At 36.9% G+C, this 22,458-nt stretch overlaps 1 protein-coding gene across 25 annotated transcripts in view; it reads left to right on the top strand.

The window, feature by feature from the left end:
• Positions 1-22,458, top strand: part of LOC127436814 (CUGBP Elav-like family member 2) — a 226,935-nt gene that overhangs the window by 151,872 nt on the left and 52,605 nt on the right. For all 25 annotated transcript variants that reach the window (XM_051691221.1, XM_051691234.1, XM_051691231.1 and 22 more), the window contains 2 exons: positions 4,359-4,555; positions 21,341-21,423. In XM_051691221.1, the coding sequence (XP_051547181.1) occupies positions 4,359-4,555; positions 21,341-21,423 (280 nt within the window). The remainder of the gene's footprint in view (positions 1-4,358; positions 4,556-21,340; positions 21,424-22,458) is intronic.

Genomic DNA, 22,458 nt, shown 5'->3' with positions numbered 1-22,458 from the left:
AAAACTACATTATATTTGGTAACGTAGTTTAATTTTTAAAAGTTTGTTTTATCACAAATAACCTCTGTATCTTAAAAGTGAAAATGTGTCATTTCTGCGCCACTATCCTCATCAAATTGAATTGCAAAAATGTGTTCAAACAGGTTTCCTGAACACTCGCCTGTCTGCCATTGATCATTTTAGACCTATGATGAGTTTGAAACTCATTTGTGAGTTGTTTTAACAGTGTCATTCCAAGAACCGAATCATAAGAGTCATTCAGTCATGAATCAGACTATACAGGTCGCCCTGTATGTTTGTTGTTGCGTGCAACTAGCCAGGACAGCATAATAGAAAGTTATGTTGACTGTTTTTTCATTGTATTATTTTGCAGCACCCAGTCTTTCTTTCTCATCATATTCAGAATGCTAGCTAAAACCCCTAAAACATGTTTTCTTTTGTCACAGTGTTGTGGATTCGATAGTGTTGAAAGGAAATTTAAGAGTATTTTAGGCAACGTGAACACCAACAATTGAAAGAAAAAAAAAAATACTTTTATGAAATCCTTGGCCGTTTATCCGATTGACACAAAATTTGTTATAAATCATCCACAGACCCTCCTGACAAAATGTTATCTATATCATTTTTATTTCTCAAAGCACTTCAGAGTTACAAGCCAATAAAATGGCTGTGGCCCATATTAACTTATCAGCCTATATTTTCTACGCAAAGTCCAAACTTAACAAAACTTGGTGAACTTCAACATGAAGACATTTTGAGTAAGCACACCAAATTTTGCCCAATTCTGCCCAAAGGGGGCACTATAACTAAAACAAATACATCATAACTCCACAGGTGTTTCATCAAGCAAGTTGGAACTTAGCATGCATCTTCTTAGTTCAGGTGCTAAGAGACAAAAGAACAGAACCAGTACAGTGTTTTCCTCCACCTAAAATTGAGACTTTCAAAAACGCTCTCCTTAACCATTTACTTTGAAAAGCGAGTCTTCAAACGAAAATGGATTAGTGTGGATGTGGCCTTGGTACAGTGTTCAGGTTGCTTCGACAGAAGAATACAAACAATCATGAACTGTCAACAGAACAAAACATCATGAAAATCATTTGGTTCCAGTATTTTTGTCAAGAATGAATCAGAACCGGTTCTCGATTCCCAACCTTAGGCTTGCGCAAGTGTGTGTGTGTGTGTGTTTGTCCTACAGCACACTGTTACAAGCTTCTCTGACTTGTGCCTTTGTATTCCTGCTGTCAGGCCTTGTCAAACGAAACAATTACTAATTGTGACACACAAACACACATACACAACGCCCTGACACTCGCAGTCCCATCTCTTTTTCTCTGTGTATCACAATCAGGTTCTGGCTCTTGACACTTGAGCCTGTGTCATGCTCACGTCTCTCGGCATTATTGCTTTTTGATCAGCGGCAAGGAGCTCCCTTATCACCGCTGTAACTACCAGGGGATTTATTAGGGGTGGGGGTTGCTGAGCAGCGGTTGCCGCAGGGACCCAAGGGGGCAGCTTTCCTGCGGCACAGTCTGAAATGTCCTTTAAGTCACTTAAAGACTTGGGCGTCTCCGCGGAGAGAATAGGGTCCTTCTGCAAGAGATGGATGAATCGTGCGCAGAGGTCTGTTCTTTTTTACTGCCTCCAATCTTTTCTCTTTATCTGTCACTGCTCTTTAACTCGAGACCTTGTTTGTTTGAATAGTGACAAATCACTCCATCGGTATAAAGAAAAACTCAAGGCTTTGTGGTTGGCTGATTAACTTCTCTGTGGTTTTCACTTCTGACCTAAGAATGTGTATCACCGTTGTTTTTTTTTGTGTGTTTTTATTTTTATTTATTTTTTTAGCTAGCTTATTTCCCCATTAGCAACAGGAAATAAATGCTAAAAAATAATACTGCATTGAATAAAAGTGGTAACTCTGCTAACATGCCGCGCACAGGCCTTTAGGATTGATTCAGTCTGTGTGCTGGTTAAATGTTGAAGCCGCTATATTTGACACTTTTGTAGCATTTTAAGGTTTCTTGCACAGAAGTAATTTGGGTTAAATGACTGTTTTCCACCCTCTGTCTAAAAGTTAATTGGTTGCTTCCATGTAATGAACTGGCCACTTTTATTTCAAATGGCAAATGCATTAAAGGAAAGCAACTGGCAAATGTTTTTAATGTCATTTAAACATATTTAAATGTTGTATTGAATAATTTTGTATTGGTTTATTATTTTTTTTGTTATTGCCATCTATTTATTTAAACATTTAAGTTTAAAAAATTATTATTTTTTTTTTTTCATTTTTATTTGTTTCATTAATAAATTGATAACTGATTCCTTCATTTTAAGTGACAGTCCTATTGGTTATTTCTATTGTGACATTTATCTAAACAAAAATACTTTATGAGTGTTATTTCGCAGTTTTAAAAAGCTATTTATTTACATTTTTATTTTTGAATTAATAAATTGATAATTGATTCCTTAATTTTTTAAGGGGCTCTCCTATTAGTTAATTCTATTGTTACATTTATGAAAATTTTATTTGTCAGTTTTTATTGGTCGGTATTAAGAAGTTACTTATTTACATTTGTATTTTTGAATGAATACATTGATAATTGATTCCTTAATTCTTTAAATGACACGTTTAACCTTACATACTCTCTGACCCTTTTAACAAATTTTCATTTGCAATTGAAATGTAATTGTTTTGATTGGCTAAATCTAAGTAGTGTGGTCATCAGTACTTCCTGAACGAAATGTTGCAGAATATGTGAACTGTGAGGAGCTTTGCTTTATGAACGCTAGAACCTATCTACATCACATACAAAATGTTTTATTCAAAACAGGCCAGAAAATATATTTTTTTTATATGATATGTAAGCTGTACTTAAGGCAGTGCCAGAGAGATACAAACTAGCTCAGTTCATGAGCTTTTCATGATACTGATGGACCGGCAAAATATACAGAGAAAGGAAAACGATTATTTCTCAGTACAGAGAATAGTGCTTTATTCATGTCAAAACGTCCTTTCGGTGTTGTGTATTTCCAAGTAAAGAAACGTTATATTTCCAGATATCTTGAAACAGGCGGAGAAGGCTTACTCGCTGAATGCTTAGTGTGATAATTAGTCTCATGAGGACATTTGTTGTGCTTTTTCACAGAGGAAAGAAGTATTTATTTATTTGCTTTTCTATTTATTTTCATATTAGTTGAAAGGCAACAGGCATGTTGGCCTTCAATGGTCAACATCTCAAATTATATAGAGGAGCTAGTTTGTTCAGGCTGGTTCATACGTTTTGTTATTTGTAAGCAGGGAGAAAGGAAAAGCGTGTGCGGGGGGGTCGATAATGCTCACTCCGAGTGCTTTCATCTGGAACTGAAACTAGCGCCTGGAATTCCTCATGAACTCGATGAACCAGCAACATGGGTGTCTGAGGTCACACACAGACGTCTGGCACCCTGACTCAAACATTTTTATCGTGTCACAATCTTAATTTCTGGTGAGGTTGATCACTCAAGACAGCGGTGAATGGAGTGTTGCAGGTTTACTACAAGTTTAGCTCTATCGATTACCACTGAAAATAATTAATTGGTCCCCCAGTTTGTAAAAATGAACACAAAGTGTCTTTAAAGTTATGCACTTACAGTACAATGGGAGTTTAACAGAATAAATGTGCAGAAATGTGCAAATATTAATTTTTGGGTTCAACAATTTGCTCAAATATTTGAGCTGTAAAGCGTAAAGGCAGATCAACTTTATGCATTTACATTTATGGTTATGCATTACCAAAATTCCTGTGGATGATGTTTGCTCATTGTTAACAGTACTTTGCGAATAGTTACGTCACATCCCTTTCTGGTACCCATATTATATTGGATATAACTTTGCACAGACGATGTTAGTAAGTGATTTTATCACAATAGTCGTATGTTAACACGTATAATCTTTAAATCTTTAACGTTTATCCTGGTGGAATGTCTTGCCCCATAGACTTCCAGTGTAAGTGCATTACTGTAAACACAATTTTTGTTTTTGTCAAAGTTATTTTCTCTTGTGATAGAGCTTAACACATTTTGAACCCAGAACAGAACCAGATGTGTACCTGCACAGCACTGTAAACACAACATCAACACACTCCCACACTGAGTGTACTACTGCTGTTGGGATTTTAATCAGCGTTTGTGTCTCTGTGTCTTCCTGCTTTAATGAGGAGCAGTTGTCGATCTGTCCGGATCACAGCTGCTCTCACTGTGAGGGTGTAGACCAACCCGTCTCACTTGCCATCTTCCTGCACACCTTTTCGGCTAGTTTCAGGCCAAACAATGAGTTTACACTCACAATAACACCCCGTTTCTCTCTCTTTTTGCAGTAACGGTACAGCTGGGAAGATGAATGGCGCCCTGGAACACTCGGACCAGCCCGATCCGGACGCCATTAAAATGTTTGTTGGCCAGATTCCCCGCTCCTGGTCCGAGAAAGAGTTAAAGGAACTGTTCGAGCCGTACGGAGCCGTCTACCAGATCAACATACTGCGAGATCGTAGTCAGAACCCACCACAGAGCAAAGGTATAGTGTGTTTTCTCTCTCTGTCTCTGTCATATACACACATGTCATCACTACACCAAGGTGTTGTGCCTTGACATGTAAACCTGCACAGATGTAATGTGTTAGACTTCCTGTTTTTCCCCAACACTTCCTGTCTGACTGTTTCAGCCTTGTGTCCTCCATCAGAGTTTCTCAAAGTTCTGTTCCAAAACCTAGTGAGCTGCTGACCTAGGCAGCATTTCAAGGCATCATAAACACACTACCGACACCAAAATGCTAACGTCATTCTCTTTCGGAATCAACTGTGAGTTGAGTGTTACGTGTGCTTAGCGCAAGGAGTGTTATTTGTGTGGAATGTGGAGTTGCTACCTATGTAGATTAGAGATCGACCAATAATCGGATTTTCCGATATTGTTTCCGATATTCAAGTATTTTTCTTTAATTAGATATCGTGTTTGTAATATCGGATCCACTAATAACTGGCGCCATCTGGCAGGAGCTTCTGAAATTGCACGTAAGACGGCCATTGCAGCAGTGCGTGGGAGAGAAAACAATGCTGGGGGTTGTCCACAGGTAATGTAACTTGCTTTTGCAATGTATTGCTTTAAGTAATACATTTTATTAAACGTAACAGCCATTCATGCTCTAGTGAGATAGTGTTACATTAATGCTTGATGTGTAGGTTAAGCGCTAAGAATTGGAGACAAACTTACGTAAAGACATTACTTCACATTAATCAACTCGAAGAGCCTTGGATGAGTGCTGGTTGGAAATATGACGGATTAATTTAATTCTCTGTTGGCTGTGCTCTTTAGAAAAGTTGCCATTCATGTTCCAATGGAATTACTGGACGTATGCTAGAATGGCCAACAATGGAGCAGCTTTTAACAAGATAAAATTCCCTAAAAATATTAACTTAATTTACTATTAAACTTTATTTCGCTGTGAATCATCATCTAAATGATTACAGCTCTCTGGAAATTAATAATCTCACGACACCTTTCAGAGTAAAAGTTTAGCGTAAACGCAAGTACTCGTGTCACAGTAAATGTGTCTAAAATAGCTTTGCGTCGTGTGTCAATGAGAGCATTGATGAGATTTGCGTGTCATTTGCTGCAAGATAGGCTGCAGATGTGCTGCTCACTGTAAAACAAAAAATATCAGCTCTGTCAGCAGGTGTTTCCTGAGGCAGGTGCTATAATCTAGAGGCCGACGAAATATTATTAATAATTCTTATGCCATTCATGATGGACACTGTAATCGCAGCGATGTATTTATTGTTTTTCACTTTCCTGAGAATGTGTACTTATTCCAGCAAACCATTTGCCTTTAGCCTATTAAACAACACATAAACCTTTTACAACTGTAGTTTAAAATGGAAGATTACATTCATGCAGTGTCTCCCTTGTCGTGTATTTAAGTTCTTAAGTATTTAAGTATTTAAGAAATCAGACATTGCCTATTTATTTAGCCTATTATTATTGTTGTAGTTATTATATATATATATATATATATATATATATATATATATATATATATATAAAACATGGTATGTGATTATTATTGTAATTTAACATTTTTGCTCATTTTTCTCTGTACATATATTTTTTTTAATTACTTTTCATTTATTTTTTTATTTTATCTATTGTAAACAAACAAATAATCTGTATTGTATCGGTTTTAAAAAATCAATAGTGGTCGAACTCTAATGTAGATAATTCCAAATCAATCACTAATGAGGATTATATTCCGCACAGGGAACATAATGGGGCTGCAGTCGCTGGACAAGATTCCCACTGCAACAGAAATATGAATGGGATTTCCGTAAATTGAATGCACATTGCGTCATATAATGCTTCCCGTGTAGACAGCATCGATGATAATAATCGGAGCAATTTAGTTCTGTGATTGATTATAGTCAGATTATATTATTTTGCGATTCTAATCTAGTTTTGTTTAGTGTTTTGATAATAATCGGAGTGATCTTGTTTTGAATGATTTGGTTTGTTTGACATTTTGATTATAATAGGAGCGATCTTGTTTTGTACAATATAGTTTTTTTTGTATTTGGATTATAATCGGAGCTATCTTGTTTTATACAATCTAGTTAGGTTTTGAATCTTGATTTGTACGTTTTAGATTTGTTTTGCATTTTGATTACATTCGAAGCTGTCTTGTTTTGTACGAATAAAGTTTGTTTTGCATTTTGATTGCAATAGAAGCAAACTTTTTGAATTATCTAGTTTCGTTTTGTGTTTTGATCATAATCAGAGCTATCTTTTTTTTGTACAGTCTAGGTTGTGTTGTATTTTGATTATAATCGGAGCTATCTTGTTTTGTACAGTCTAGTTTTGTTTAGCATTTTGATTACAATCGAAGCAGTCTTTTTGTACAGTCTAGTTTTGTTTTGCGTTTTGATTGTAATCTAAGCTATCTTGTTTTGTACAATCTAAGTTTGTTTTGCAATTTTATTATAATTGGTGCTATATTGTTTTGTACAGTCTAGGTTTGTTTTGCATTTTGATTAATTGGAGCAATCTGGTTTTGTACTATATAGTTTTGTTTTGCGTTTTGATTACAATCAAAGCAGTCTTTTTGTACGATCCAGTTTTTTCACGTTTTGATCATAGTCGGAGCTATCTTGTTTTGTATAATCTAGTTTTGTTTTGCATTTTCATTATAATCAAAGAAATCTTTTTTTATGATCTAGTTTTGTTTTACGGTTTGATCATAGTCAGCATTATCTTGTTTTGTATGATCTAGTTTTGTTTTGTGTTTTGATTACAGTCGAAGCAATCTTTTTTTACAATACAGTTTTTTTGCGTTTTGAGCATAGTCGGAATTTTCTTGATTTGTACGATCTAGTTTTGTTTTGTGTTTTGATTACAATTGAAGAAATATTTTTGTACTATATATTTTTGTTTTGCGTTTTGATCATAGTCAGATCTATCTTGTTTGTACAATCTAGGTTTGTTTTGCATTTTGATTATAATTGGAGCGACATTGTTTGTACAATCTAATTTTGTTTTGTGTTTTGATTACAGTTGGAACAATCTTATTTTTTTACAATCTAGTTGTGTTGCGTTTTGATTTTAATCAGAGTGATCTTGTTTTGTATCCTCTAGTTTCGCATTTTGAATATCGTAGCGATCTTGTTTTGTTCCATTAATTTTGTTTTGCATTTTAATCATAATCAGAGCAATCTTGTTTTGTATGATCTAGTTTTGTTTTACGGGTCGATTATAATCAGAGCGATCTTGTTTTTTTTACAATTTAGGCCAGTTTTGTTTTGCGTTTTGATTACAATCAAAGCAGTCTTTTGTACAATCTAATTTTGTTTTGCGTTTTGATCATAATCGGATCTATCTGGTTTGTACAATCTAGGTTTGTTTTGTATTTTGATTGTAATTGGAGCGACATTGTTTTGTACAATCTAGTTTTATTTTGCATTTTGATTACAGTTGGAACAATCTTGTTTTTTTTTTACAATCTAGTTGTGTTGTGTTTTGATTAGTGCCCGACTGATTTATCGGTCAGCCGATATTAGCCTTTCACAGATATATCGTATCGGTTTATATGTTTTCCTATATGCGCAGATATGAAAACTATTTTCTTTCAGAACATATGCAGAAAACAATGCTTGGGGTGATTTAGAATTGGTGTCATAATGTAGTTTGTCCAGCAGAGTTTGTCCGACTCCATTGTTTACAGAGCTGAGCTGACGATGGTTCTGCAGACAGTGCAGAGTTAAGCGGTGTCTTCACGGTAAGTTGCTAACTAGTTTGTGAAATACATACTGGAAAGTTAATAAACAATGACCCCATCATTTTCCCTTTTTAATATACCTAATATAATGTTAACCCTGTCCCTGACAACCATGTTTATCACATCTATTTGCTGTGTTAGCCAGCTGTAGTTTATCAGTGCAGTCAGTAACGTAGCAGATTGAAAGGTAAGCATCAGAGCATCTTTTTGCAGCTCAGCAGACAACGGTGCGGTGGTGGATTGTGTCTGTTGAGTGTTGATTTCACGCTGCGTTGTTACCTAATTGGTGAGATGCAATGCTGGAAAGTAAATAAACAACGTTCATCTTTAACTCTCCGTGACAACGAACTTAGAGCTAACTAGCTAACCACGTAGCTACTTTCATACCTTGTCAGCTGAGTGGAAGCTAATGTGTAAACATGTATTCACCATCCTGTTTTGTTCAGGATTCGCAGTTTGGTACCCCCTTCAACCGAACAATTTCAGTTGTTGCATTTATAAAATGTAATACTTAAAAGTCTGGTTTTCCACCGTTGAAAGTTTCCCCTGAACTTGTATAGCAGAATATGGTGTAACACCACTGCTGCTGTTTATCTCTTGACTCTGCAGGTGTAAATGCTTCTTGTTTTACAACCTGCCCCTAATTGACTGGCAGTATTAAAATCATCAGAATTTGACTGATACTAAACAGTACTACTGATGTTTATTTAGCTATTTATTTTATTTTTATTTATTCTTTATTTAATTGGTCAGCAATTGACTGATATTAAAGAGTACTGATGTTTATTTAGCTATTTATTTTATTTGAATTTATTCTTTATTTAAATGGTCAGCCATTGACTGATACTAAACATACAGTACTGATTTTTATTTAGCTATAATTTTAATTTATTCTTTATTTAAATGCTCGGCAACTGACTGATACTGAACATACAGTACTGATGTTTATTTAGCTATTTATTGTATTTTTATTTATTCTTTATTTTCTCAGTGTTTGTGTTCTATGCCTTTAAGAGTACCATATTGTTAGCTTAGTAACATGCTAACTTCAAACTCTATTGGAATTGTGCATGAGGAGCTTTATTTGTGTGGCACACTATGCAAAACTTTCCAAATCAGTCACATTTGAGCTTCCATTTTAGGCAGGTTGCTGCCTTAGAAGGCACTTGCAGTGGGCTGGAGACAGCAAGGCAGCTCAATGGGTTTTGAAATAGAGCTAAAGTGTAGGCGTTAACCTCAGTTCTGTTGTACAGAGTTAACACTTAGACAGGAAGATTGCATGTACTCGTTCATAGTGCTGCCCATTCCATTTCCTCTCTCTTATGGAGGATGAGTCAGTGCCGAGTGGGTGAGCATTACTCCACCCACACACACAAAGTGTTTTGGGCCTTTCTGCCAGAGCTGAGGTGTGTGATTGGCTTTCAGTGATGAGTGCTCCTGTGGTTCAGTTAGCTGCAGTTAGAGTGTCTCTCTCAGGTCCAGCTTCATCAAGGCCTCTGACACAGCTGTAGAGCCGTAATGGCATTCAGCCTTCAGCTTCAATCTAGCCCATTTTCATTTAGGATAAGGTCATCCGTATGTGGCTCCGGCTGTTAAATTAGACAGTGTTCGTGGAGAAATCTTTCAATAAATTCGTGGGGTGAGTGTTAACTTCCTGTGTGTCTCTCTGGCACTGTCTTTCCCTGTGGCAAGCTCCAATTATTACTTTTTTTTCCCAGTTTTTTCCACAAGGACAGTTTTTCCACCTTTGAAATTACCAATTAATGGACGGATTAAGAAGTGTGCCAGTTAACAGGACCCAATTTTAAGTGTCCTAATGCAAGACACAATATTAGATAACCTGAGCACTTACCCTTTTTCCACTAAAATGAGGCTGGTGCTTATGGCGGGGGATTTGCAAACTGCTCTCAGAACTGACCCGCATTTCCACTGACTTGTTTGGACGATGACATAACTGACCATATTACTATATTTACTTTCTACAAACAAACAGCACATTATAATCTCTGTTTATGAGTCTTATTCCCAGTTTTGAGACGATATCTTAACATCAAAAGTAATTTAATTCAGTTTATTTACTCAATTACGAGTTATTTAAATATATAACAAATAAAATTCGTAACAATCAACTCACACAAGATATTTGAAGAAAAAAAAAAAAGACAATTTTCAAAGGGACAGGGAAAAATACAGTGACTGGATATGTTTCCCAGAACAACAGAAATATGAATGGGGTTTCCGTTAACTGAGTGACATCACATCACATGACGCTTCCAATGTAGAGAGCGTTGTTGATAATAATCAGAGCAAACTTGTTTTGTGTAATCTATTTTTTTGTGTTTTAATTAATAAAACACAATAATAATTGGAGCGCTCTTGTTTTGTACAATCTAGTTTTGTTTTTTGTTCAGCAATCCGCTGTTGCTGTGCTTTAGTTTTGTATGCCATTTCGTTTGTAATCTAGTTTTGTTTGGTGTTTTAATTATAATCAGGGCAATTTTGTTTTTTGTTTTTTTGCGTTTTTATTAATCGGAGTGATCTTGTTTTGTATGATCTAGTTTTGTTTTGTCATTTGCGTTTTGACAATAATCAGAGCAACCTTGTTTTGTACAATTACATTTTTTGTGTTTTAATTATAATCGGAGTGCTCTTGTTTTGTACGATTTCTAGTTTTTGTTTTGATTACAATTAGGGATGTGCGGAACGACTAATTTCACTGACGTTTAAGCGAAAATGTTGGAGTTGATTAGTCGATTAGTCTAAAAAGAAAGCAACCTTCAGAAAACAGTCCAAAAAAATGTGTTTATGTGACCCATTTAAAATACTTAATCTATTCCAAATTCGACGCTAAAAAAGGGGCATTTGCATTATCATCATTGTACATTAAATATAGAACATGACACACATTCACTGAATCAACATTAGCAAATACAGGCATATTTATTGAAAACAATTGAATGAACAGTGCAGGACCAATAAAGCAAGCCTAATAGCCTGTTTCCTATCTGTCACTCACTTGACGTTGTGTCGATGTAGTGACGCTAGGGGTCGCCCTTGGGAGCCCCAAACACCTGTGATCTTTGAGAAAAGGCCAATGGGAATTGGCGAGTGGAATTTGCATGTCACTCCCCCGGACATACGGGTATAAAAGGAGCTGGCTCGCAACCACTCATTCAGATTTTTTTTCGGAGCCGAGCGGTTGTGTTTCAGCGAGCTGAATTCTTCTGCCGGTCCATTCACCTCTGCATGCTGTTGAATTTATGGTGCATTACAGCAGTTTTTCCCCCTCGTGCACTGATTGAGTGCAGAGAATGCCCCTGGGCATTGCAAATAAAAGCGTATATTTTCTCTAAAAGAGTGCCACTGATGGAGAGCATCTTTCTTAAAATGCCTTTCTGTCTGTGTATATTTCCTGGTTGCGGTCGTTACCTCCCCGCCTATGAAGGTCACGATCGCTGCCTCGCGTGTCTGGGCTCAGACACGCTGAGACAGCGTTTGTGGATGGCTCATGCTCTCACTGCGAGAGCGTGACCATGGCAACGTTGCGGTCGCAGCTTTCCTTCTTAAAGAGAAAAGCCACTCCAGCCGCTCCCCGCCCCGGTCCTTCTACCTACGGGTATGAGGCCGCATTGGTTAACGCTGGGATCGATTTGGGGACACAAATGGGAGCCGTTCCGCCAGGTAATCCAGATTCGATTATAATCTGAGTGATCTTGTTTTGTGCGATATAGTTATGCTTTGTGTTTTGATCGTAATCGGAGACATCTTGTTTTTTATGATTTGATTTTAATCAGAGTGGTCTTGTTTTGTACAATCTAGTTTTGTTTTATAATTGGCGCGAACATGTTGTGTATGATCTAATGTTGATTTGCATTTTGATAATAATCAGACTGATCTTGGTTTGTAAGATCTAGTTTTGTATTTTGATTATTATAAGAGTGATCCTGTTTTAAACAATCTAGTTTTGTGTTTTGAATATACTGTAATCAGAGTAGTCTAGTTTTATGTAAACTAGTTTTGTTTTGTGTTTTTATTATAATTGGAGTGATCTTGTTTTATACGATCTTGTTCTGTTTTGCAGTGTGAGTAGCTGTTGTTTTGAAACTTTACGCAGTAAAGACATGTCCCACCTCCTCAGCCACTGACGTTATCAGTTTGTGGTTTCAGGATTAGCAGTTTTAATAGGCATATACGGGTGCGAGTTTCTACAGTCCAAAACTGTCTTTTCTTCTTTGTAAAAGTGCAGTGTGTTCCAGATTGAGCACCAGCAGCAAGTCAGTGGAAAAGGGGCAACACTCACTCACATCCCAGCAAGGGTGTGTAACAGCGCTGCGTTGCTGTCCCAGTGGTTTAATCTGCGAAACACACACTTACTGTGCTGATTCAGACTGGGACGTCTCATCCTGCGAGCTGTGTGTCCCTGCAAGGCCACTGTAGCCCGAGCATCAGCAGGGAGGTTCTTCCGAACAGACGGGCTCAGAGATCGCCTGCCCTTTGTGCCCTGTGTGTGTGTGTGTGTGTGTGTGTGTGTGTGTGTGAGAGAGAGAGAGAGAGAGAGAGAGAGAGAGAGAGAGAGAGAGAGAGGCTAGAATGAAGGCATAGAATATAAATGGACCCAGAGGTGAAGAGCAGGAGTTGTTTATCAGAGCCAGGCTGCAATTTATGAAACCCACACACACACACACACACACACACACACACATACACATATACACACGCCTACATGCTTACAAGATGAATGAATGCATTTTGTGTGTGCATCCTTTTCAGTCCCTGGACACGTAGCACAGCCGCAGAACGATACAAGTGTGTGTTTATGTCCTTTAAGGCCAAATGCAGACGTGTTGTCCTAATGTATTGAAATGTATTCGAACAGATGTGTGTGTGTATTCATGGTATTAAGTTTATAACTGCAGGGCATAGGACAGTCTGCTTTGTATATCAGATCAAAAACTGAATCTGTAAATAATTGGCATTCAGCCATTGTTATCGAAAAATCAACATGAAATGACATTCACAGCCCATTTCACTTTGTCACTATGTCACATGTTTCTGAGTGAAACAGGATGTTCATCGAAATGAAAATAAAAAATAAGGTGGGATTTGATCCATCAGGAATGAGTTGGATCATGAAAAGTTAGCATTCTAGACTATAATTGTAATACTATTATTTTTGAGGACTGCTCCCCTCCTGAAAGAGTCTTCACTCACCGGTTGGTTAAATTAAGTGGCCTTGGTGATGTTAGCTGAAAAGAAATGTAATTCAGTCTTTTGGTGAAAAAATATGAAGAATAACTCATGTTTTTCTTTGTAATAATGTGTACTGATGAATTGTGTATTAACTCACATTTTGTTTATTTGTGTAGTAACTCACATTTTCTCATTGGGTTCTGAGAGACTATAACTATTATTCGGTCTGAGGGACAAGTCAATCTTGAAAAAAACGATATATATATATATATATATATATATATATATATATATAATACAGAATCACCTTGAACCCCCATTATTTCCCCCTCCCCAACCCCACCCTGTCCCTCAATAAACATCCCTGTGGTCAAAGCCTGAATTACACAATTCACATATAAACAAACAAGCACAAATATATTTGTATAATATTTGAGAAAATCAAAAATAGAATTCCACAAAGAACAGAATCCACAATTGCTACCACAATTTTCTCAGTCTCTCCACGTGGTCCTCACTGAGAGCCTTCCAGAAAGGGCAAATACCTGTCCCGTTTCTTACCATACACATCCAATCTGCCAAGCAGCTTAAATGACATCTTTTCAAATGCCATATAATGCCCAATTCGGTGAACCTTTCTTGAAACGAGGGAATGGCAATTTATTTCCATAATGCCTTGCTTGGGCCATTGAAAGGTGCCAGGTTGGAAAGCCGTGGCATGGCAATATGCTGTTAGAGCAAGAGCTTCCGATTTACACCAATTCAACCTGTATCCTGAAGATTTATTTGGAGAAAGAATTAATAATTTTATGGAGGCTAGGCATAGATCTACTAGGGTCAGAGACAAATAATAATCTGTGTAAAGTAGAAGTTTATGCACCACACCTCCTGCTACAATGCCAGAAAAATCATCCTCTTTTCTTTGCAGCTACTAATGGTTTCAGGGCAAGACTGAACAATAAAGGGGAGAGAGGACAGCCTTGCCGGGTTCCCCTACCAAGAGAAAACAAAATCTGAAATTAATCCATTATTTTGTTCTACTTCTAACGGTTGTTTATAAAGTAACGTAGTCCACCCAATAAAAGTGTTCCCAAAATCTTAAAAAGACATTCCACCATATCAAACGCTTTCTCTGCGTCAAGTGAGATGGCAGCGATCAGGGTCTGATCATTCCTACCACATAATATTTATAAAACGTCTAATATTATCAGAACTATGACCATGAATAAATCCCACTTGATCTATATGTATAACAGATGTAATTACTCTGCTTAATCGATCAGACAGAATTTTAGACAATATTGTTTACATCTAACTGGATCAGGGAAATTGGATAACTTTTAAAGTGGGTCTTTATCTTTTTTTAAGAATGAGACTGATCAGGGCTTGCGTCATGGTTGGTGTTATTTCACCTTTCTTTAATGACTCTGTGTAAACTTCTAACATAAGTTGAGCCAGTTCTGTGACCAGATCTAAAAAATTCTGCAGCAAAACCATCTGGTCCCAGTGGTTTACCTGTTGGCAAGGCTTTAATTACCTCAACAAGCTCTTCCAAAGTAATATCTGAGTCAAGAAAGTCTTTTTGATCACTCGTCAATTTAGGGAGTTCTTATGGCTCTACAAAATTGCTAATATCCTTATTGGTAGACATAGATGTGGAGCTATAAAGATTGAAATAGAATTCTTCAACAGATTTATTAATATCTGTGGCAGAAGTAAATATATTGCCTCCAGAAGACTTGACTGAAGGAATGGTGAAAAAAAAAATACTCTCTCTTTTTTATGTATATGGTAAGAGGTTTCCCTGCTTTGTCCCCCGATTCAAAGTATGTCTGTCTTGCCCTGAATAACCAAAACTCTACCTTCTGTGACAAAATAGTATTGTACCTATACTTAAGCTAAGTCAAGACCATCGGATAATATTCGGTGCTTGAGCTCTGTTTCAACACTTTTAATACTCTTTTTCCAATTCTATGAATTCCTGTGCTTTGATGTTTTTAATGAATGAGGCATACTGTATGATCTGCCCCCTATGATCTGCCTTAAGCGCCTTCCATGCCACACCTACAGAGGACACTGAGGACCAGTTGGTTTCTACATAAACATTGACTTCTTTCTTTAAAATTTGTTGAAATTATGGGTCATGTAGAAGGGATGTATTAAAACACCATCTATATGATTTTCTTTTCTCTATATGAGGCAACATCTCTAAACACACCAAAGCATGATCTGAAACTAAAATATTCTCAACTGAGTTGCCAGTGGCAGATGGAATAAGTGACTTAGATATATAAAAAAATAAAAATAATAAAAATTATGAACTGATGAAAAAAAAAAGTGTAGTCTCTCCCAGATGTTCATATTCAGTTCATTTTCATTTTTAAACAACATAATACTAATGTTTTAATTTAGGAAGAGTTCAGAAAACAATATTTGGTGGAATAACCCTGATTTTCAATCACAGCTTTCATGTGTCTTGGCATGCTCTCTGCCAGTCTTTCACATTGCTGTTGGGTAAATTTATGCCACTCCTGGTGCAAAAATTCAAGCAGCTTGGCTTTGTGTGATGGCTTGTGGCCATCCATCTTCCTCTTGATCACATTCCAGAGGTTTTCAATGAGGTTCAGGTCTGGAGATTGGGCTGGCCATGGCAGGGTCTTGATCCGGTGGTCCTCCATCCACACCTTGATTGACCTGGCTAAGTGGCATGGAGCATTGTCCTGCTGGAAAAAACAATCCTCAGAGTTGGGGAACATTGTCAGAGCAGAAGGAAGCAAGTTTTCTTCCAGGATAACCTTGTATACGTGGCTTGATTCATGTGTCCTTCACAAAGACGATCTGCTTGATTCCAGCCTTGCTGAAGCACCCCCAGATCATCACAGAACCTCCATCAAATTTCATAGTGGGTGCGAGACACTGTGGCTTGAAGGCCTCTCCAGGTCTCCGTCTAACCATTATACGACCAGGTGGAAGATTGGTGATGATCTGGGTGTGCTTCAGCAAGGCTGGAATTGGGCAGATTCGTCTTTGATTTGATTTCTGAACTCTCATCAAATCAGCTAAAATGTTTAATAAACAGTCAAGGTGCGCAGGATGTATGTGAATAATGTGTGTCCCAAATCTGCTAAGTTTTATGTGGAATTCTGCACGTGCAGACTTTATATGGGCCTGGCCATGAGTTGTTGTGCATTGCAGTGATTTTACAGAGAGTATATGGTGTTCTTTGACATGATGTGAAGCGGTCGACCTCAAATGGATTATTGTTTTTATGAATTGACAGGCACCGGAATATACTAATGTATCAATAAAATAAAAAAAAATTTTTCTTAAATTATTTGTATTTATTAATGAAAATTAGTGATAGATTGATATATCAGCCAGACCAATGTATCAGCCTTTTTTTTAATATAAAGTATATATTTTAATTGTATAAGCCAATGCAGAACATCTCTGATGTAATCGGCCGATATTTGGAGAGGTTCGATATATTTCGATCTGGAGATATTTGGTAAATCGATCTGTTCGATATATCAGCCTTACTGATAAGATTGGCTAATATTTGGAGATATTCAACATTGTCTGATAAAATTGATACTATAGATATTAAATTAGTTGAATTTATTAATGATAATTAGTGTTAGACCTATACGTTGGTCGATATTTTGATATTTTTGGCATTGGCTGATAACCATGTTAGTTGATCAATTATTCGGAATGGCAGTTTCCTTTTGTGTCAAGTTCAAGTTTCTTGTCAACAAACATTATTTTATAATAATCATTTAATAAGCATCATAATAACAAAAAATGTATGTTTTATTAATTATTAATTTGTGAATTTATTAAATTTTGTGTAAAGTATTTATTATAATAGATTAAATTGGCCATCAGCCACCCTCCACTGTAAATATAGGCATCGACCATAAAAAATAAAATAAAAAAAAAACACACACACACACATACACATATATGTATATTTATTTTTTTATTTTTTTATTTTTTTTAATTAACTTTATTCTCTTCTTTCCTTTTAATGGTCTTGCGCAACTGTAAGGTGCGTTCCAAGTCCTGTTTTATTGGAGTGTTTCTTAAAACTAGTGAAGTATTATGGGCTCATGTAGTATTACTACTAGAGTAGCTGTTGAGTGTTGAGGCTCATGTGGTGTTAACTAAAATCTCTGTTCACAAAACGTGTGTGAACATTTCCCCTACATCAATACTTTATGAATTGTCCCGAGCTTCATGCACAGTGCCTCATACATGAAGCATGAGCAGAATATATTTCTGAGGAAATCGTTAATATAAACAGTTGTTCCTAACTTGTCACACTCAATATGACATTCTTGAAACATTAGTGGCATTCATGAAACATGAGCAGAACCGATTTCTGTGTAAAACGTTGTAAGACCATTATTGCGTAAATTGTCTCATACGACAATTGAGCAAGAATGGTTTTCAGATGATTTACAGAAATTGGTTCTGCTGGTACAGCACGAATAACGCCCTGTACTACAGAAGACTTTTAGATATGTGTCTGATTCTCTAGCTTCATTCTAGTTTTGCATAGAATATAAACTTGACTAATGACATAAAGTCTAGCTCATGTTACAGCTTATTATGGCCAAGAAAAACCCACTTAGACAGGAAGGGGTTGTCTAACTGACATGTAAATTGATTAGCCACAGTTTTTACTGTTGTTTAGATGTTTTAAATTTAGTTTGTACGCAGTTGCGAGATATAAACTCGCAATTTAGAGATAAAAAGTCACCTTATTCCTGGTGGGATTGGCTTCCATAAGTTTATTTGTTACTAAGTATATCAATCAAAAATATTAGTCTTTCGACGATTCAATGCAAACCTCGCAAACTTTATCAAACTTTGACTAGTTCTTCCTCTTAAGATGTAATTGTAGGAACAAATAGATTTTGTTTCTATTTGGACTGACTAACACCTGTGCACTTCGACTACTGGAAATTGTATAAAGCCAGCCAGTCTGATTGGAGCATCCTTTAAGAAACTCTTGCCATTTTTGAGTGCAGTTTCTGCACCGGATAATCCATAAATGGTCAGTGGACAATGGTCTGAGACTACTCGTCAATTAGCAGATGCTTTGTGTTCAGAGGATCTTATAGTACACTAATTTGAGTGTCAGTGCTCCTGAAGGAACTAGAAGTCAGTGCTTTGCCTCAGGCACAATGATTATTGATCAAATTTGAGATCTCATTAACACCTCCGGTCCCATGTCACCCCTAATTGGGATTGAACCTACAACCTTTGTGTTAATGGCCCAGAACTATTAAGCCACCAACCAGAACCAATGTCAATGCTGACTGATGGGAATGTTTTGGTAACGTGGAGAGTTTAAATGTATGATTAGTGGTTACTGGTGTTTGGTGCATGTGTGTGTGTGTTTGACACTGGAAAGAGGGTCATTTTGGCCATGGACAGGACTGCACTGTTGCCAGGGACGAGTGAGAGTCCTCAGTTTATCCTGCCAAAGTCTCTCTCTCTCTCTCTCTCTTTCTCTCTCTTTCTCTGGCAGTAAAAGGGGAATTAATTCACTCATTTTTCTTCTCTTTTTTTCTTTTAATAAAACATGCCAGCACTATCAGCATGCTTTGGCTGCACACACACACACACACACACACACACACAAATCTTCCCAAACCTCTTTGGTGATCTTAGAGACCAAGATTTCATCCTGTTTCTAAATGTGAGTGTGCGTGTACCTTTTCTCTCATGTCCAGTCAAGGACAGTAATGAGTGTGTGTGTGTGTGTGTGTGTGTGTGTGTGTGTGTATTGTACATATACACATTTTTATTCCTCTGATGAAGATAACGACATTTTATTTATGATTTGATGCACATTGTTTTGTCCGGATCTATTAATTTATTAAAATACATTAAAATGCAACTGACATCAAAATGATTACTTTAATACAATCTACTATGATGAATATCTTTTCAATTTCTGAGTTCAAAGTCATTTTGATATTTTTCTGGGGCTTAGTCAAAACAGTGATGTAACCATCCAGAAGGGGTGTGTGTGGAATTCTAATTTAGAAAGAATAAAATAAATGATGACATAAGGAGTTTGGATTCATTTCTTTATTAATTATTTCCCAAAAATAGATACAAAATTGTTTTAAAATATTAATATTTGAAAAAACGTTTGTCCACCAAATCAAAGTCAAAGTAACCAACATATACTGTAGGTTGCTATTTGTTGTCATGTGATGACAAAATAAATAAATAAAAATCAGATAGTTTAAAATTTTTATGAAAAGGCACACCTTGTTCAGTTCAATTGGAAACTTCTTGAAATTTGTGACTTCAAAAATTCATGATATTTGTAGAAAAAAGAGAAATAGTTGTATCGTTTCTGGTTGTCAAATAGTTGTTAGTGCAAGATAATGTACTGAACTACACCTGTGGTTACTTTGCTAGTACACCTGTGTGAACTGATTCATACATCCACTAAAAATCAACTTGAAACCAGTTCAAAAATGGTTCAGAAAAGTGAGGTTAGTTCAGCCATCTTTCATGAGCAAAAGGACTTTCAATGCATATCACTTGGTAAAATCTCACTGGTCCAAAATCCTGTTCCAGAAGCTGTATATCCAACAATTTTATTGCAGAAAGGGCAGAAAAACACATTTGAAAGTTGTTGCATCAATCCTGGCTGGGACGCGACATTAGATCGCTTTTGGAATCTATCAACCTCTTCTTGTTCTCTCTATCTCTCTTTCAATCTATTTCTCTCTTCTTATCTTCTTTCCAGTGTAGTTTGGCAGTGATCTGTATGACAGAAGTGAGATTGTTTTCTTTTTCAGCAGGAAGTGAGATGAAAAGATCAAATCCCCTTGGCTTATTGCATGGTTAAAATGCTTACCTCTAGGGATGCCACGGTGTCAGTTTTTGACGATGAGATTACTGTCTGAGAAAAATCGCGGTTTTACGATTATTTGCAATATTTCTTATTATACAACAGCACTGATGCAAAAAAATGCAAAACATATAACAACTGGACGTCTTTGTGGGAGTATTTCTGGGGATATGTGGACGCTAAGGGCAGCCATACAATAAGAAATCTGATATATACACACACAAAAAAAACAGGAGGTATATAATAAGAGAGGCTCCAATCTAAAGCACGACACCGCTTATGAGCATCCCGAGCTCAGTGATGTGCTTCAATGTAACCAAAGTGCTTCAAAAGTGTGTAAATGCAAGATGATTGTGGGTGCGCAACATGTAGCCTAGTTCAAGGCATCCGATAGGTTTTTTCTTCTGCATCAGTTTATTAAAGCAATCCGTTGTCTGTCAGACACCCCAACATGAAGAATCAGCAACAGACTCTATAAAATTACTGTCCCTAACACCTTTCAAATAAACCTGTGAACTATGCATTATTATGGGAACATTGCTCACAGCAGGCAATTTAAAGTCCGATAATGACTAAAATGTACATTTATTGTTGAACGCAATGAATTTGTACAGAAGCAATGCTTTAAATGCCCCAGTTTCATGTGAATTGAAAGCTCACGTTCAGTCCGCGGCACCTGGCTAAGCATCACTTGGCCTGTAACCATAGCAACAGCTCCAGTACCGACACAGGCACAAGAGTTTTCACATTTAGGCTTACAAAATCTTAAGAATAACTCTTTTATATTATAGATTTATACATTATGCATATTATTTTTGCCACATCTAAATAAAGTATTTCACGGTTTTAACCGTGGATTCTAAATTCTTGCGGTTAAATTAACCGTGACATTTTTAATCGCGGTTAATAGTGAAACCGTATAATTGCGGTATCCCTACTTACCTCTCTCCCTCTCTTTATTTTCCCAGGGTGCTGTTTTGTCACATTCTACACACGGAAAGCTGCCTTGGAGGCCCAGAATGCACTGCACAACATAAAGACCTTAACTGGGGTGAGTGTTTGTTTATCTGCTCGTGTCTGTCTTTCTCAAAGCCAGCAAGGCAGAGTGTTCCTTATTCAAACGTCACATGACACCATCAAGTTTTTAATCTGTTTTTCTGTTTAAGAAGTTGTTATTCAGAAAAGTGTGAGAATTTGGGTTGAGGAGATGGTCTTACTGTGGACTTTGTCTTAAATCGAAGAGGAACTTTAATGAGTTTAACTCCATATCTCTAAGAAAGAGAGAGAGAGAGTTTGGTTGTATGGATTAGTGGAGTTTCCTGCAAGGGGTCAAAAAGAGGTTAGGAACCCAATGGATATGGAAACAATCCTCATCCTCATCCTGAGGCTAGGTTATGCTAAGTTTTTCCATATGCCAATATGTCTCACGCACGGTCAAGTATAATCTTTTTACCGCAAGCCCGTACAGATGTTCAACGCATGCAAACTACATTCTGTGATGCTCTTTTAGTACAGCCAACAACAGGCGCACTCGTTAACCATGTGCAAAGACGAGGACTGTTCACCTGTCTAGAACTGCTAGGCTGCAGGCTGACAGTCTGTGCATACTGTGCTGATGACGGAATTTGCGTCACTGTGCACAAGAAGTGTACTTTTACCATTTTAGTTTTTCTGCATGCCATTACGTCTTGCACATTTCAAAGTATACTCATTTGACTGCAAGCCCATATGGACATGTTCAAAGCATGCACCTTACGACTGCTTTATGATACACTTCAGTACAGTCAAATCCAGGAGCATGCACAGACGACGGGCACAGACGCACAGGTGCATTTGTCTAAAGAAACGGGGCTAGGCTACAGACGGACTGTCTATGTACTTTGCTGATGATGAAATTTGCGAGATATAGCGGCAAACAGAAGTATACGTTGAACTTAAGGCTAGGGAAAACTTGAGCTGTGTCTCAAATGATGCACTATACACTTTGCACTTACAAAATACACTATGCACTTAGCCATGAAGTGTATGGATTTTCAAAGTGTAGTATCGTCCCAAATGGAACACTTAAAGAGATAGTTCACCCAAA

The sequence above is a fragment of the Myxocyprinus asiaticus genome, chromosome 47 (genome assembly GCF_019703515.2).
Source record: "Myxocyprinus asiaticus isolate MX2 ecotype Aquarium Trade chromosome 47, UBuf_Myxa_2, whole genome shotgun sequence".
Classification (NCBI taxonomy): Eukaryota; Metazoa; Chordata; class Actinopteri; order Cypriniformes; family Catostomidae; genus Myxocyprinus; species Myxocyprinus asiaticus.
Note: the sequence above shows the minus strand (reverse complement) of the source record. Positions and strands in the feature narration are given on the sequence as shown.